The sequence below is a fragment of the Gadus morhua genome, chromosome 14, assembly GCF_902167405.1.
Source record: "Gadus morhua chromosome 14, gadMor3.0, whole genome shotgun sequence".
NCBI lineage: Eukaryota > Metazoa > Chordata > Actinopteri > Gadiformes > Gadidae > Gadus > Gadus morhua.
The window spans coordinates 17,702,077-17,719,354 of record NC_044061.1 but is presented as its reverse complement, the minus strand read 5'-3'; the positions used below and the strand labels follow the sequence as shown (position 1 = coordinate 17,719,354).

The window sequence follows — 17,278 nt, the reverse complement described above, 5'->3', positions numbered from 1 at the left end:
CATTTATATGGCTAGTGGCTAGCTTGCTACATATGCGGTAGAAGACCCATGCTAACAACAATGCTTAAACTATCTTTTATCATCATGTTCGGTGTTGCCAGATTGGGCTTTTTCGGGCGGAGAGATAGATGAGAGGTTCCAGTGTTTCCCCCAGAAAATGTCTTAGTTAAGGTGGTCCTGCAGCGGGGGTTACGAGAGTTTTGTACTATGTTAATGCATACTTTTTTATTTTTTTTATTATACATTGGTAGTCAAGGCGGGGCCCTATTGTTGTTAAGGCCTTAGCTATACACTACTGGGGGAAACACTGGGTTCCTTGTGTACCCCATATAGTAATAAGTTAGTTTTGGGCGGGTTGGTTGATTTGGCTTTTAGTCTGTAGTTGGTACCTCATACTATCTACTCAAACGATATGCCATATGAAAGCTAAGTCTCAAAGGAGTGCAACGGTATAAGCCTCATCATTTTGTGAGTTTATTTTGATGAACTAGTCAAGAAATGAGGTCAATAACATACCTTTCCAAGTTACCACACGCACACACACACCAGCTCAGCTTTTCTATATTTTATCTAAAATGAATTCAAACTTGATCACATTAGCTATTTGTTTAACTCTTCACTTTATATGTTTCAAACCATTATGATTTTTTTGAATGGTCTGCATATTTACATTGTTTACTCCCATTTAGAATCTGTTAAAATCCCTTCAGCTGATTTAAGCCACTTCACATTTCTTTACGTCTTAAACAATGTGGCTTTACTAAAACCTATTTTCAACCTCACTTTGCACTACAGCACTCACCAAATTTTCTGTAGGAAATGCATTTTCTAGTTATGAATATCATATTCCATTTCTGCCAAGTCTTCTGCAAGATGCGGCTTAATTTTAGGCGTTGTCAGAAGATACGTTTATTCTCTAACCACAGCTTCCTACTCACTCTCATTAAAGCCATGTTTGCTTTGTCAACCTCTGACTCTTGTGGACTGAACAACAGAATGAATTGAGAGACGAAGCGGGACAGTCTAGAGGCTGTTTACAGTGAGAGTGCACACACTCTTGGGGTGTGGGGGAGGTGCATACGGGAGAGTCGGCTCAACAGAGCAGCCTGTGTATTCAATAAGCGCAGCGTTCTCCCTCACCTGGGAGCGCCGGCCCACCGCGGAGCCTATTAATAGGCGCCGTGCAGCAGGCAGGAAGAACACGGAGACAAGCCGGCCCATTGTTGTCCCCGCCGTGGCAGACAAGGCGGCGGAGGTAGCATGTTCTCCTGGTGGGCTTCGCCGGGTCCAGGACCACAGCGTGTGCTAGCATCTCAAGTCGCAAAAAAAACATTCTTTAGAATGTGTTTTGGCGGCTGTTGAATTTGTTCTAGTTGTTCAAAGGGAAGGGGCACAGACTTGTCTGAGAATAGATCGATGATCTTCTTAGATTGTGGATCACGACTAGACTGGAAGTTTGGGTTTTATCCTTGCATGGGCAGAGGTTATACATTTAATAAATACATATTATGCACCACATTATACCGCTAAACAAATACTTTCATTACAGACAAATACTTTACATCAGTGGCTTCAGATGCAGAGTTTGCTGGTTGTGTGTACATGTCGTGGCAGGGTGAGCCATCGTTCCTTGAGTTAATATGGTCCTATCAAGCACAACAAACGGCAAAGGCCATAAGGGCTTTGTGCTTTATCTTCCATCACAGTTATATTGTTACATGGTCAATTGCATATAGACTAAAGAAGCAGCCGCAGTGCTTTGTGTGTTGTAACCTCATGTAGAATATCTGTAGTAGGGGTATCTGAACAACGGGCCCTTTTGGGGGAAAGCAGGCCATGTTGCGGGTCGGGGCGCAGACTAAAAGCAACATGGAGCTGACGCACAATGCTTGGCCACGGCCAGCACTGCTATCCTGGCCATTGTGCACTGAGCAGAACAATGGGCCGACGTGTTTGTCTAACAGCCGGGCCTTTCATCAGGGGGTCGCAGCACCTGGCCGCGCGCCCCTCTCCACAGCTGTGGCAGTAAACAACAGGCCAGGTCCCTCTCCCGCAACGCTGCGTGGCCTTCACAGCAGGTCCCCATTTTCCCCGTGGACATCAAAAGTCTGCTTTTGATTATGTTACTTTCTCTCCATCTCTTTGTATCGTTCCACTCTTTTTTGGTTTTGTCATTGTAATACATTTCTTGGTCACCATACATTAATCATCTAATACATTGTGTGTCTATTTATACTTTATACATTTTTGTGAAGTTTAGCTTCTGATCTACACACACACACACACACACACACACACACACACACACACACACACACACACACACACACACACACACACACACACACACACACACACACACACCCCTCCACAGTTGTCTGAATCAGAGACATGAGCCAGTTCTCCAATCTCAGTGTTCCTGCACTCTGGGACAAGTTGTTGGCCTTCCACCAACCCATTGCCAGCTCGCCACCAGCAGTGCACCGTTGCACATTGGGCCCTAGCTTCCCCAGGGTCACTCCTCCAACTGTCAGGAGACCACCCCCGTGCCCCTCCCTGAGAGACCAAAGATTAGTGGCGAGGATATGGCACAACACTCTCTCTGTCTGTTTCTCTATCTCCCTCTAACCCCCCTACCCACTCCCAGCTTCCCTGTATCCCACGCAACAGAGGCACCGGTGAGGCGATGCCTCTGACGTCAACAATGTCCCCTTCACCCTGACTTGGCTCAGTACCAACACTTAAAAGCCAACCACTTAACAGAGCATTGGCAGGTTTAGCATAATGGCACCTTGTGTGAAGAGAAACATCTCGCAGGGAGTACACAAACACTGCTTTGTTTGTGTTGCATTTGACTGTTGCAAAAACCCATATTACTGGACACTAACACCCAACCCCGCAGGATAAGAACGATCATTTACACGCCGGCGATACAATCACATTGACTTTGATCGTGGGTACATCTGTGAAGTACACACTTTTCTGTCCGTCGAAACGACAGGCACAAGGCACATGTGTATATATATATCAGAACAATGAAGATGGGGTTTCTCAGCATTATGTTTGTATCAAATGATATGAGTGTGAGTATTTATTTGAGTAAGAGAGAGAAAACAAAAGCAGCGCTTGTGGGTGCCCCTGAAGCAGAATAGGTGGTTAGGAGTCTAAAATGGTGTGAAGGTCTAATGCGTTTGTGGGTTTTCATATTTCGTCAGCTACATTTAACCTGTCTATGTATACTCCTTATAACCCCGACTCCACATACTGGGAGTATGGCGCCAAAACACGCTGTGCACAAATGTACATAGTCAGCAGCATACTCACTCACTCACTCACTCACTCACTCACTCACTCACTCACTCACTCACTCACTCACTCACTCACTCACTCACTCACTCACTCACTCACTCACTCACTCACTCACACTAACACATTCATATGCACACATACACACGCCATCGCTAGTTATAATTTTGGAGTGGAGCTTGTGTTGATGGCCTCTGTGGCCACGCATTGCGTTAACCCGCTCAATGCATTACTCTTAGTCTTAAACAACTGGCCGGCTGGAGAACATCAGAGGATTATGACTCTGAGCTTAAGTGAAAAACATTGTTGGGTGACGTCATTCAATATCCACCCATGTTGCCATTGCAGTCTTCAAACCAATCCTATCATGGAAGGTACATACATTCATTAGCAAAACAATTTAATTGAAACACAATTGATAGCAAATAACAATAGCATAACTGTTTAATGGTATAACTTTTGGTCATTTGGTTGTAGGTTTCAGCTGATTGAAGACCTATCCTATGAAGATGTGAAGAAATGCTACCGGGGCTCGGTAAGTGCACTGGCTTACATTCACGCAGTGTTTCCTCTGCCAGGATGTCTGCAACCATGATTTGACGAAATGAAAAGCAACATCACATGTCATACTAAAATCTTAGTCATGAATGAAACACTGAGAACTCTAGCTGGTTGCAGAACACACTCAGAGATAGCACTGTGTCAGTGTGGTGTCGCAACAGAATTGCAAAATATAGTCGCTTTCTGTGCTTTGCCCTTGTTTAGTAACTGCGGTTCATGTGAACACTTTTTGAAACGGCAAATGCTTGGGTTCAAATGAATTGACTCTCAAAATCCTTGAGTTTCGAACAATTTCACATTGGGCTAAAATTGTTGCTCCATGTTATAGGTCAAGGCAGGATCCAAGCATTTCACCTGTCGGAACTTATTGTTCATGTAATTTACACTAAAGGAGGACTATGAATCTTAAACCTTCTCTATTTAGACGGCTGTTCTTTGAAAGTTCCCTCCTCAAGTTAGCGTTTTAAGTTCAGAACCTACATCAAGCATTTGTAAATAAATTTAAAATAAATTTGTAAAGCAATTTCAATCTCTGATTGTCAATTATTCAAATGTTTTTCAAAAATATAATTGGTATGTATACCCGTTTCAATGTATTAGTGAGTGATGAAAAGTGTGTACTCCTTTAAGTTAAACATGTGGTTCTGTGCAGCTTTTGAGTGACTATAAGGAATGGAAGGGAATGGCGGCTGTTGAATAGGGAATCATACATAGTCGATAACTACATAAAGCGACCATTACATCCGACGGGGATGTACTTTATTTTTTTTGCCTTTTCGTGGGGCACCGGTGAGGCTATTTTAACTTGAAAATTAGCAAAGGATATTTGTAGCCGAAATTTCTATAAATACAATTATTGGCAATTTATGACCAAGAGGGACGGCTGTCCAATGGATGGTTGTCCCTCAGCCTGCTGAGGAGGCTGTGTGGGTAGCTGTAACACACTACCGGTACTGCAGCGCCACTGCTGTTGGCCTGGGAAACGATGCATACGTAGATACAACACAACCTTTATTCACCAAAGGCTAGACATGGAAGTGAGAAATACGCGCCGGAGCTAATCAAAGTGAGAAGGCGAGACCATTTGTTTTTCATTAAACGGCCTGGTTTGCCTGGTTGTGTAGAATCGCCTTACTAACTTATGAAAGAGGGGAGTTGGGAATTATATGTGAAACATGTCATGCAAAGAAAGACTTATACACTTCTTCTTGTGAGAGATAAAGAGTAAGAGGGCATTCCGAGGGGGCTGTGCAGGTGAGGGATGGGGGAGCAGGTGAGGGATGTTAGCTGAGTTTTCCTAGTGTGCTGTCTGTGCTTGTTGTGCATAGTCTCCCTCATAGACGACAAAGACTTTTCCCCCGTGCTAACGGTAGCTTATGCATTAGTGCCACCCTAGCCGTGTCCTGCAGGTTCACGTGCGCATGTAGGCTAGTCCCCCCCCATCCCCCTTCTCACCGTGGCCTGGGGGGGGTGGTGGCGGCGGGCGCGGGGTGCAGTGTGTGTCTTGCAGCGGGGTGCTCCAGGCCTTCGATGTGCGCGAGTGTGCCCACGTGTACGGGGCCAACGTGCTGAGCCTGGTGCAGAGCTCGCGGCCGCTGCGGAACAGGGTAGCGGCTGTGGCCGGCGGGAGCAGCAGAGGTTCCGGCGCTGGTGGAGATACTGGTGGTGGTGGTGGTGGTGGTGGTGTTGTTGGGGCTGGTGCGGTGCAGGCCGGCGGCACAGCCAAGGAGCTGCTCATGACTCTGCCCTGTCCCTCTGCACAGACTGTCAGCAAGTACAACTCCCAGTACCACAAGCTGTTCCAGTGCGTGCCCAAGGACGAGATCCTCATGAAAGGTACCGGCAGCCTGCTCGTGCACTCAGTCTCTTCCTTCTCTCTCGCTGTCTCTCTCTCGCTTTGGCTCTCGCTCTGTCGCTCGCTCCCTCTGTCCCTCATCTCTCCTCTCCCCTCTTACATAATATGAGGTCTGTATGTATTTTAACCAACTCATATGAACAAACTGTTTGAAAGCATTCAATGGTTGCGCATGCTAGATGGACCTCATGTACAGTTGATAGATTAATGCTTGCAGATCAGACCATTTGTTTGGTGCTTGGGTGTATCATTAATTGATCGACATCACGGGAACGTTGCTGTTAACCAACTTGCATATCTCCTGTTTCTAATCAAGGGAAATCGAGAACCTTGTCCGATCTCCAACTAACTAGCTTTTCCTCCTTACTAATAATTTATCGTTGAACATGTTGCAACGCTTGGTCTTTCTGCTTAAAACCTCACCCTATGTTTTGTAACTATGTTAATAATGTTGCATTTTACCACAGTTTGTGTTTTTATTGTGTCTACCTGTTCCTTACTACAATCTCTCTCCCACTCACACTCTCTCTCATTCTCACTCTCTCAGTGTACTCCTGTGCTCTCCTCAGAGACATCCTGCTGCAAGGCAGACTGTACATATCCAGGAACTGGCTGTGTTTCTATGCCAACCTCTTCGGCAAGGACATCAAGGTGAGGCACGACGGCGCATAATGTTTGACTGACACGACCACAGTTGCCCTGTTAGGGTCCACACGCTGACACACCACAAACACTGACACACCAACACCAACATACTGGCAGACGTTTGACAGTGGCAGGTGAGACCCAGATCGTAATGACAGCCAGGGAAAGCCTGAAGGGCTAAAAATAATCCCTGCACGTGAGCTAGGGAATACATGTTCTGCCTTTGATTCTCTGCCCTGCTTCCAATTCCCCATCAAATCCCAGCAAGCCTGACAATAAGCGTCTTGTTCAGCTCAGCATTCCAGGCATTCTGGCAGAAACAAGACACCTGTCTCTCTGTCTTCCAGGATCTGCTCCTCTTTCTCTGGTGTCTGGGCATCCTGTAATGCAACCTGGCTCCTCCAGCTTCTCTTTGTTAGCTGGCTCCCTTATTGGGTTGCTAGGCACCAGATCATTTACGACGGAAATTCCAAAAAATGAAAGACAAAAGGGGCTCTGGCATAAAATAATAAAAAGAAAATGTAAGCGTTCTCAAGGGTTAGATAACTAACTGTCTAGGTAACTAGCTGTTCTGCTAGGTTAAAATAAATAAATTACCTAGCTGTGTGTGTGACGTGTGCACGTGCACGTGCAGTGTCCAGGGGCTCCAACACCTGCTCGGCTTGCTGTACATTGTGGCGAAAGGTTTCAAAATGTAAGCTCTTCAGACTACTTGAACTGGCAAATGTGGTCTGCAGGATTGGCCTTAGGGCTGATGCTCATGTCCTGTAGTAACTAAAGCAACTTAAATAGTATAGCACTAGTTTAAGCTACTTATATATACTGTAGTGCCTTAAGCTAATTTTTGCAAAGTTGAAAAGTTTGTTTTTTAATATTATGTATAGATACTAGGCAGTATTACATTTCAGCTAGAGACTTACCAGTTTGCCTACAACAGCATTCCAAGCTGTAGACCCAGTCTCTGCAAAGCTTTCCATCAAAACATAGTATGACTGTCCATATACTATCCACACGGAAACGGCTCCAGGGCATCTACAGTTACCATATGCAGACCAATATTGTACGTAGTTCTGTAAAACAAAAGCAAAGTATTTTTAGCGTTCACTTTAGGTTAATGTGAAGGTTTAGTTGTAATTATGTCTTTATTATTCCATGAATAATAATAGTCTGTGTATCATTTAAAAAAATTCTATTGGGAGAACACGCACACTTAATTTTCCCTGTACAGCATTTTAATAGCAACTCATGAGCATGCTTAATGTATCTCTCCTGTCTGTAGTCTTTGTGATTGTGACTTCAGTGTCATGGAGGAGCTCAGAACTTGAACAGCATGACATAAAATAAATTTAAAAAAAAAGGAAGTGATTGCAAAGGTTTAAAAAAAATCCCGGTATTACCCGTAACGCAACAACAGTTTTCCGGTATGCATACCGACTCCCTCTGTTTCTCTCGGTTCCCCTCCAGGTAGCCATCCCTGTGGTCTCTGTGAGACTGGTGAAGAAGCACAGGACAGCTGGTCTGGTTCCCAACGGTCTGGCCATCACCACGGACACCAGCCAGAAGGTAGCCAACCGCTAGAACTGTCCCCCGGAGGTGGATTGTATTAATACTCCCAAGCATCCATCATTGTAATGGACCCTTTTCACAGAGGAGTCATCATAGGACAAAGACAGGTGTCGCTCATTACTGTGGGTTAAGGCTCTGCTCTCTTATGTACCAGGTCACGGGAAGTAGACCTTAAACACAAGTCTACTAACCCTTCCCTTGGTCAGGCCTGATAGAGTTCAGGCGGGGTGCCTGAATTCAGGCTTGAGCTCGGCCATGTATGTTGTCAAGAAAAGTGAAAATAGGTGAGCGGTGCCTTTTTAAAATGTCTAGTCAACACGTCAACCTACCTGACCTTTTGATGGACATGTCTGCCAACTAGTCTATATAAGGAAATCTTTTACCTTTGTATGTTTGCACTGAGGATGGTCTGAATGGGACTGAAAACGTTTTGCACGCACTTTGGGTAGCACTTTTATGCAATAAAAACGTATTGTTGCATCGGCTACATGGTGTGCGAGTTCCGCTCCTTTTATTGTTGTCAAGGAAGGCAATTCTCTATGGTGTCATCGAATGTATTTAATAATTTCAGGCACAGATCATTTCACTTCCTATCAGCCCTGCCCCTGGTACATTAAGCAAGAAGACTCATAAAGTGTTGTTTATGTGTAACAGCTGTGTTTGTACTATGATGAAACCTCTATGAAAAGTGTTTGTTCCATTTTAACCAGCAATTGTTCACGTACGTAACTAGAGTGTGTAAGGATTGGCAGAAAAACAATATATCATATGTCTTTCCTTGAGCTATTTGATCAGTGAAAAAGGATTGTCATAGAGCTCAAATATCCGATGAATGCTTGACTGATCAACCAGTTCAACTGTTTCGACCAAATCTTCCTGTAATAATGTTCTCACATAATGATGTATCTATTTCCGACAATCTAAGCATGGCTTCAGCAATATTTTGTGTAGGAAGTCTGTCGTGATTACAAAGTGCAAGTGCATTTTCCACTAGTTTGGGTTTAGCAGTGGACTTCTGAATGTGGGCTAGTGATAACAATTTATAGCACCGGTTAAGTTAGACGACAAACACTTGACAATCCAAGCTGTCGGGCTCTGTGTTTATACGGCTGCTCTCTGCTTCGTTCTCTCAGTACGTGTTTGTCTCGCTGCTGTCCAGAGACAGCGTCTACGACGTGCTACGGCGGATATGCACCCATCTGCAGGTAGGATAGCACACACATACACACTGATGTATACGTTATTGTTTGATAGTGAGATGTACGTACATCGCAAGTAACAAGTGGGCACCGTGTCCTTTTCCCCCAGGTGAATGGAAAGAGTCTGAGCCTGAAGCAATACATGGAGGAACCTGTTCTGTCTCTGGTAAGCTGCTCTGGAAGACTGCCATCTAGATGTTTTGCTCATAAAATCTGAATTCTCAGCTGGGAAAAACAACAATAATGAACGTAATTTCACACAGTTGGCCAAACATAAAATCGGTGTGATCAATCAATCTGTCCGTCATCATAATAGCTAACTAAACCCCCGATGATGTCGTGGCGGCAGGATGAGTTCCCGGCAGTGGATGAGTTCCCGGCAGTTTTGAAGTGGCGCCGGAAGCCCTCGGTGGTGTCCGTGACCTCCACCCTGCCGGACCTCCTGGGGAACTCCACCAGCAGCCTGAGCACCGGGGACCCAGCCTTCCAGAAGGCTGTGCCGCTGGACGGTGAGCAACCACCAGGTGCCTTTACAAGGAAACGCCAACCGCCTGTCGGAGCTAGTCCCTGCCCAGCTTTTCCTCAGCCTTTATCACTTGTTAGTCCTTTTGCAATGGGTCGCTACCTGCATAGGAGCTTTTTGCATGTCAAATGACCCCTTACCCTCTCAATTGCTCTTCAAAAGTAAATGATGTTACCTGCTGATCCGCCATTTACCGCAGGCTTGTCTACTAATGGCACGAATGCTTTGCGTGATGGCGTCTGTGAAAAGATAGGATGTAACATAATGTACTGCACCATAATGCACCATTGTGTTCATAATATTTATATTTAGACCCTGAATAAGAGCCATCATTTTCCAATTGTCACTGGCAAGCATCTACGGAGCAATTAATTTGTGGCCATTTAACACTGTGGATCCGTCACTCATCAACGACACCGATTTATAAGTGACGTCATTTGTTTTTGGCTTTGTTCTATTGATAGGTCTGACCTAGCACAAAAAAGTTGTCAAGAGCATAACTGTACTTAATCTGTCTGCATGCGCCAATTTTAGGTTTTTTGATTGGTGTGTGTGTGTTCTAGAGTACCAGGATGGTGTGTGTGCCCAAATTTCCGTCCTCCCACACTCATCCGAACAGTGTGGTTGCTTTCATTGCCGCCAGTGTCTCTCTTATGCAACAGCACAACAACACTTTAATCTCTGAGTGGTGACTGAACAGTGCGGATGGGGGGGCGGAGTTAAACAGCCACTGCCTCATGCAATTTAAACAGAGCACTCTGCTCACACAGCTATTCCATCCTCATTTTAACGCCACATTATTATTTTTTTTACGTGTGCGTAGTTTCTAGAGCTACCCTACTTTTTTTAAGTGTGTGTGTGTGTGTGTGTGTGTGTGTGTGTGTGTGTGTGTGTGTGTGTGTGTGTGTGTGTGTGTGTGTGTGTGTGTGTGTGTGTGTGTGTGTGTGTGTGTGTGTGTGTGTGTGTGTGTGTGTCTCTCTCTCTCTCTCAGAAGGAGCCCTGCAGACGGAGAGAGGTCTTCTATCTGAGCCAACGGGCGAGTTGGGCCAGATGGAATACCAGCTGCTCAAGTTCTTCACCCTGCTGTGAGCAGACACACAAAACACACACTCAGATTGCCTCATAGATTCAGCGGATTGACAGATAACAAAGCCTATTAGTCATGTATATTTACTATAGGGGATACTACTGTAGGAGTACACCTACAGATAAGCTAAGGTGGGAGGTGTATCAGTAAGGCTGGAGTAATGGGAGTACAAACCCTACCCACTGCATCATCCCCTGCTTATTGAGTCATTTTTCCCCTTTGAGTCTATAGGAGAAGCAGGAAACTGATGTCATTGAGAAGGCATTTTTTAAAACCTCAAGCATCCTCAAGCTTCCTAGTTCAGTCACCCCTATTTGGCCTGCTGGTTTGATTATGAGGAAACTGAATGAATCCATGTGGTCCTTTTGTTCTGGGCAAGCCCTTTTCCAAGGGCTTTCACCTCGGATCACTTAATCTTAAAATGGCACCATGGAAACGTGTATGGATCTCTCTCAAGTAATCAATAGATGTCTTACTATTCTCAGTGTCCTCACATGCCGATTTAAACATAAACTCAATTGAAATGTATTTCATAATGGTGTTATGAACGCAAGGTCATTATAATTGTAATTTCCCTAGGTTTTGCCTAGTCTGACCGTTCCAACAGTACTCAATTCTTCTGATGGGAGTGTCTTGTCTTGGTTCTGATATCGTGATACTCTACAAGGTGATGCCAAAGGGAGCTTTCTCTAACAGCCGACCCTCTACTGCTGCAGGGAGAATGATAAACATTGAATAGCTTTACCGAAATAGAAAAAAGCTGAAGCCAAGTTAATATTTTGAATGCTCTTTGAGACCTTATCGCAGCAGATTGTAGTTCACTGCTACAGTTCTCTCTTAAAGATCCCATGGCATGCTACTTTATGAATGCTTTTATATAGCTGTTAGTGGGTCCCTCATACAGTACTTGAAGACTTTCAAGAAATTCATCCTTGGTGCAGAATTACAGCCGCTACGAGCCAGTCCCACAATGAGCTTTCCACAAACGTGCCATTATTAGAGGCGGGTCAAGGAGGAGGCTGGGGGTGTGGCCCTGAGCAGCTTGTGGCCAGGGTACCATGCGCTCTGTTTACAGTGGATGAATCGCAATGGCGAGGCGCACACAGCTTTTGGCCGTGTTCTAGAAATATTCTAGAACACCCCCGGGTGCTCTGGTGGGCGTCCTGGAGCTCTTTATCTAAATAATATCATTTTATACATATATCATATAATATATATATTATCACGGCCAAAAGCTGTGTGCGCCTCCAGACGATGCAGCGGAGCTCCCGCTGGCCCGCCCCCGCTGCCGAGGCACCACGGTTCAGACGCTCCGATTTAGAAATCGGAGCGTCTAGGGGAACCAGGGGACGGCCAGGGGAACTCATATTAATGTTAGAAACCTCATAAAGGGATATTTTCAAGCCATTGGACCTTTTAAAGCAATGAGTCAGATTTCATCCCTACAAACGAGTGTCAAATGTTGCCACCTGGTGTTCACAAGCAGAAATTACGCTTTCTCCTTGTCACCCATCAAACTTGAAACAGTAGAAATAATAATGATCCCCCACCCCTTGGTTTTATACATTGTGTGTGTGTGCATTACCTACCTACCTACCTCCCATTTATTTTTTATTTGTCTTAATTGAATGGGATGAATGTACGTTTCTTTGTGAATTTCTTTGTGACGCATTGTATCTCTCCTCCATCAGCATCATCCTGCTCATCCTGTCTTCCTGCTACCTGGCGTTCCGTGTGTGTAGTCTGGAACAGCAGTTGTCCTTCCTCAGCAACCCCACGATACCGCTCCGAGAGTGGTGAGAAAGAATCCACACTCACACAGACCATCAGGAACGTTATTAGTATTCACCAGCTTTTATTATTGTTATTATTCGACACCAGATGTCTGGTCTTTGGATCTAAAACTACAGTAAATACGGATACAAGGTTACTAGTGAGCCACTAGGACTTAGACTGCTTGCTGCTTGCTTATGCTGGTTGTAAAGCCGGATTCATATTTTCTGCATCCACGTGTTCGCATGACACACGTATCGTCGAATGCTCAAAATGTGTGACCTTGCATTTTTGAGGAAAGGCTGTTCTCTGCATTCACTGACATTATTGATAGTCGTCATTGTTGCTGGCTTTCTATATAAGCAAGTCTCGCAAATATAAAGTATCACTGTTTATAATAATTATATGGTTGTGATTGCAAAATGGGCCAAAATTAGGAATCTTTTGGTCCTTGTCGTACTATATTTCAATTTGCCCGAACCGCGCAAATGAAACATACTTGTCCTCCCTTACAGTACGCTTTTTTGAAGCAAACACTCACATGGTCACTTGTGCCTACAGCCAGGTAGGCTTTGGGGATTGGGGATCAAACCTGGAACTTTTTTTGGCAGGGAATTGAATGCCCTACCCCGAGAATATTGAGAAGCTACTGCTTCTTCTATCTCACGCATCGGTCTCGCAAGCATGCTGTTCTCCTCCCTCGTTTAGTGGCCAGTACGGACCCACCTCTCCTTGCCTTTTTCATTCCAATTTTGGTCATCGTCATTAGCAACTAGGGCTTTGACTTTTGCCCAAAAATCCTATTCGAAGTTTGTTTGTTTATTAATATTCGAATATTTATTAATAATATTTTGACCATTAAATGCCTTCAGTAAGACCTGGATTGGGCTTCGTGAGGGATTGTTTACCGGCGTTGCTATGGTTACCGGTCTTGCGTGTTCCAACGGTTTATTAGGTTTCTATAAATCACTGTCTAATCAATACTTCATTCACTGCCTCTTCCGTGGTCATTACAATATTACGAATAGACTGCGTCGGGTTCTCCGACGTCTCTCCCTCTTGGCCTGCCCATAACAGGTTTGAATATTAAGGGCTGCCTAATATTCGTTCGAATTTTGATATATTTATTGATATTCTAATTATATTCGAATAACGAAGTTCGGAGTCAAAGCCCTATTAGCAACAGCCCTTCTCAATAGAGTAGGTCCTGCATCCCGGCTGATGCAATTTTAGCATCAATTCGTCTTTTATGAAACTGTGTGCTTTGTACAGCATTTTCAGAGATGAGAAAACTGAGCTGAAAAATAACATAACCTTATCAAGCCTTAACGGAGTTGTTGGTTTTTCAAGGTAACTGCTGCTTCAGCCTGGGACACTTGCCCGCTGTCAGGGGGATGTCTATCCTAACGGGACCAAGAACAATTTACTACTGCTCAGCACAGTGCAAAGTAAATGTAGCCTAATAACATTACTAACCCTGGAAAAGGCATTGGTAGATATATCCTCTAATTCTACACTGGACAATGGATCCTACTCTCCCATCATTATTTCCTAACTATGCAAACTGCCTATTTTTTTTTTTTTTGGAATACTGTATGTGTACAGTAATTTGTTATAAATCCGGTCTTCTCATTTCTGTTTGTCTTATTTTTTTGAAAATGGAAACACAGGAAACTGGACACCTGTATGAGATGTGAATTAATGTAATTTCACAATGCAAAAGGAGGATGTCACTAGCTTTGATTCATCCATGAGTCAATGCTGGATACTTGTGACTGATGGACACTGCAGATGCATTGCAGGGTGGGAAGAGTTTAAAGGGACATTCATTTCAACATTCTCTTTTGCCCATTTTTCAAGATTGTTACATTAAGGCTGATTTGGGAGACGCTAGGGGGCAGTGATGGAGGAATAACCGTGTATAGTCTTTGTTAGCTTATTTTGTCCAGAAGTGATGTTCTTTGTAACATTCATTGTAGATGCAAGTTTGTGTTAGTTTTTAAATTATGTAACGGTTGAAGACACCAACATCAATGCACTTTTGGAGGGGATGTCCGTTGTTTTCAAATGTATGTTCATGTTGTTAGTTTATGAGACTACATTTATCTATAATTTTTTTTGCTTGATTCTAGGTACTGTTTGGTCCTAACAAAGGCTATTATGAAAGGTCAAAGGTAATTATGAAAGGTTGTGGTTAGGCCACAGATACTTGATAATGATTGGTGACATTTCATTGAACTGTGACACAATCAACACCACTGGCGTTTGTGTTTCTTGATGTGAATGACGTGGCGATGCTTGTCAACAGATAAATATATTTTATTATGAGATGTCTATTTTTATCATGCTAATGTAGTATCACTGTAATTTGTGTCACTTGGTATTTCAAAGGTTGCACAGAAGACTAATCTAGGAAACTGTCCTCGTCCATTTCAATTTCATATTTTGTTTGCAAAGAATACAGAAATTCAAAACAATGTATTTTCTTTCTTCTTAACTGTTTTTTTTGTGTTTTGAGTCAATGTTGTGCCAATTTCGATGAGGCTTATTTATTAGATGTATATTATCTTTCTCACAACAGAACTAGTCATGGTGCTTGCTCAGTGCCCCCGCAAACAACAAATAACAACAAACCCTAGAATGTTGGCCAACTCTGTTTTGAGTTGTTCGCCAACAGCCAACCAAAATGGCCCTCTGGCATGATGTTTTTGGCGTTTGTGCGGTTAGTGTACAAGCACCTTTTTAGAGTGGATGCTATATGGACAATATGTATTAATGCACATCAGGGTTAATTATAAGTTAGTTATTACTTTGTTTCTAATCAATGTTCAAGAATGTTGTAGGTATTGAATGGAATTGGAAAGAAGTCACCTGGTTACAGACTACAGCTGTTTTGCTATTTCAAAAGGCTTCATGGATACACAGTGCAATTAGTCTAACTTATTAAACTGACTGAGTGTTGTTTCTAGTAAAATAAATCAAAACTTTTGGAAAAATATTTGTCTGTGCTGAATTCAAGGATCAAGTTCAAGTTACTAATTTTTGTACCAGAGAAATTCTTGTGAGTTTTTGTGGGATCCACTACATTAGCTCAAGGTAGCCTACTCTACTGCCGCCTAATGGGCATTGGGCTAGTTAATGAAAAAAGCTCCTTGAAAGATGACTGTTATCTGTCAAATGTTGCATATAGTTATTCGTGATAGTTTCATTACTATGCATGGCATTACTGTGATGTTTATACCACCAGTATAGTTGTCACCATTCTAAAATCACAATGAGCGCTGGATCGACTGTTCCTACATTAAAGGAGTGGCCACAGAGGAAGGCACTTTGTTAAATTCAAGCGGTCTTGCCTGCACGTTTTTTGTTCACTCAAAAAGTTTGTTCACTCAAAATTTGATTCTTTCAACCAAAAGAAAGATTTATAAACTTTAGCAACAGTCTATTTAGTATATTGTCATTTGAGGTATCTGATACTTATTCGGTATTCGTTGATTTGCCATATTCGTCTTTCAGGTATGCTATTGCCGCCCAGATAGGACAATGCAGGGGATCCGTTATCCTTGACCTGAATGCAGGGTTGCTTTCCCTGGATTTATTTGAATGCTAAATTTACTTGTGAACGATTACAATGAGTCTGATAAGATCTAAACACATGCGCACATGCAAAACATGAGGGAAAGCAAAAGTTTGTGGGTTTTCGACCACTTGATATGTTTATGCACCTATTTGGGTAGTGTGTTCCTGTGGTTTTTTTTTTTCACTACTTCTCCTTTTCATTTTTCTAGTGCTAGTCACTTATCTCTGTTGCCATCTGTTCTTCATAAGCCTCCTGGGACCTGTTCAGACACCCCCTTTTTCTACACTCTTTCTACACGTGTCAGAAGCTTGGTATGGATTAAATCATGAGAATGGTTGTGCGTTTAGTAGGAATAATATGTGGGTAACATCCTACGTGTACGTCGCTAGTTCCTCCACTCTCCAGGAAAGGTTTTGCATGTCTGGAGGTGTCAACAATTTGAGACTGAGTACTTATCCAGAAAGGGCTTCAATGTTGGCTTTGACCCATATAACCTGATGGTACAGCCTGCCCTTTAGGAACTGTCAAAACCATGGCTTCTCAAACCAGTTAGGATCAATGAGGAGGAGAAGGGGAAACACAATCTTCTTCTTCTCGTGGGTTTTTGTTCCATGTTGTTTTCACGTATACTAACAGATTTTTAATCTGACTCATTTGCATGCGAGCAGCAGGAGTAAAAGTTAAGAATATTTTTTTTTGGGGGGGGGGGGGGGGGGGGGGGGTTTGTTGTATTTTTTTTCAGATGTGCCAAGAAGGGATGAGTCGTACTGTTCCAGTGCTCTGGGCGGGAATTAGGAGGCTGGAGATAGACGCATGCATGTGTGTGGGGGTTTGAGAAAAGGGAGTGGGATGTTCGTGTAGGTCTAACAGGATAGAGGTAGTGTGTGTGTTTGTGCACATGCATGTATACATTAGACTGTAAAGAAGGATCACTGTGAGGAGTAAATATAAAACACCTGGAAAAACTGTGAAGGAAACTTTGACTGCTCTGGCTGGTATCCATTACACAACACTGATTGGTAAAAACCAGTGTGTGTGCGTATGCCTGTGTTTAAAAACGTACATATCAAGTTATAAATTAGAAGTTTTACATTAAAGGTCTGATGATAGTCTGGAATCCTTAGAGCTGTGCATAGTTGCATATCCTCCCTGCTCTGGAAACAAGTATTATTAGAACATTCAG

At 43.4% G+C, this 17,278-nt stretch overlaps 1 protein-coding gene across 11 annotated transcripts in view; it reads left to right on the top strand.

Annotated features, from left to right (window-relative positions):
* Nucleotides 1-15,511, top strand: part of gramd2aa (GRAM domain containing 2Aa) — a 30,386-nt gene extending 14,875 nt beyond the window's left edge. For 6 of the 11 annotated variants that reach the window (XM_030377298.1, XM_030377297.1, XM_030377308.1 and 3 more), the window contains 10 exons: nt 3,784-3,841; nt 5,631-5,703; nt 6,270-6,373; nt 7,832-7,930; nt 9,067-9,138; nt 9,242-9,298; nt 9,449-9,656; nt 10,647-10,740; nt 12,434-12,538; nt 13,866-15,511. In XM_030377298.1, coding sequence (XP_030233158.1) covers nt 3,784-3,841; nt 5,631-5,703; nt 6,270-6,373; nt 7,832-7,930; nt 9,067-9,138; nt 9,242-9,298; nt 9,449-9,656; nt 10,647-10,740; nt 12,434-12,538; nt 13,866-13,869 — 874 coding nt within the window. In that variant the 3' untranslated portion in view covers nt 13,870-15,511. The remainder of the gene's footprint in view (nt 1-3,783; nt 3,842-5,630; nt 5,704-6,269; nt 6,374-7,831; nt 7,931-9,066; nt 9,139-9,241; nt 9,299-9,448; nt 9,657-10,646; nt 10,741-12,433; nt 12,539-13,865) is intronic. The other 5 variants (XM_030377301.1, XM_030377300.1, XM_030377303.1 and 2 more) reach the window with 5 other exon arrangements.
* The last annotated feature ends 1,767 nt before the right edge of the window (nt 15,512-17,278 follow it).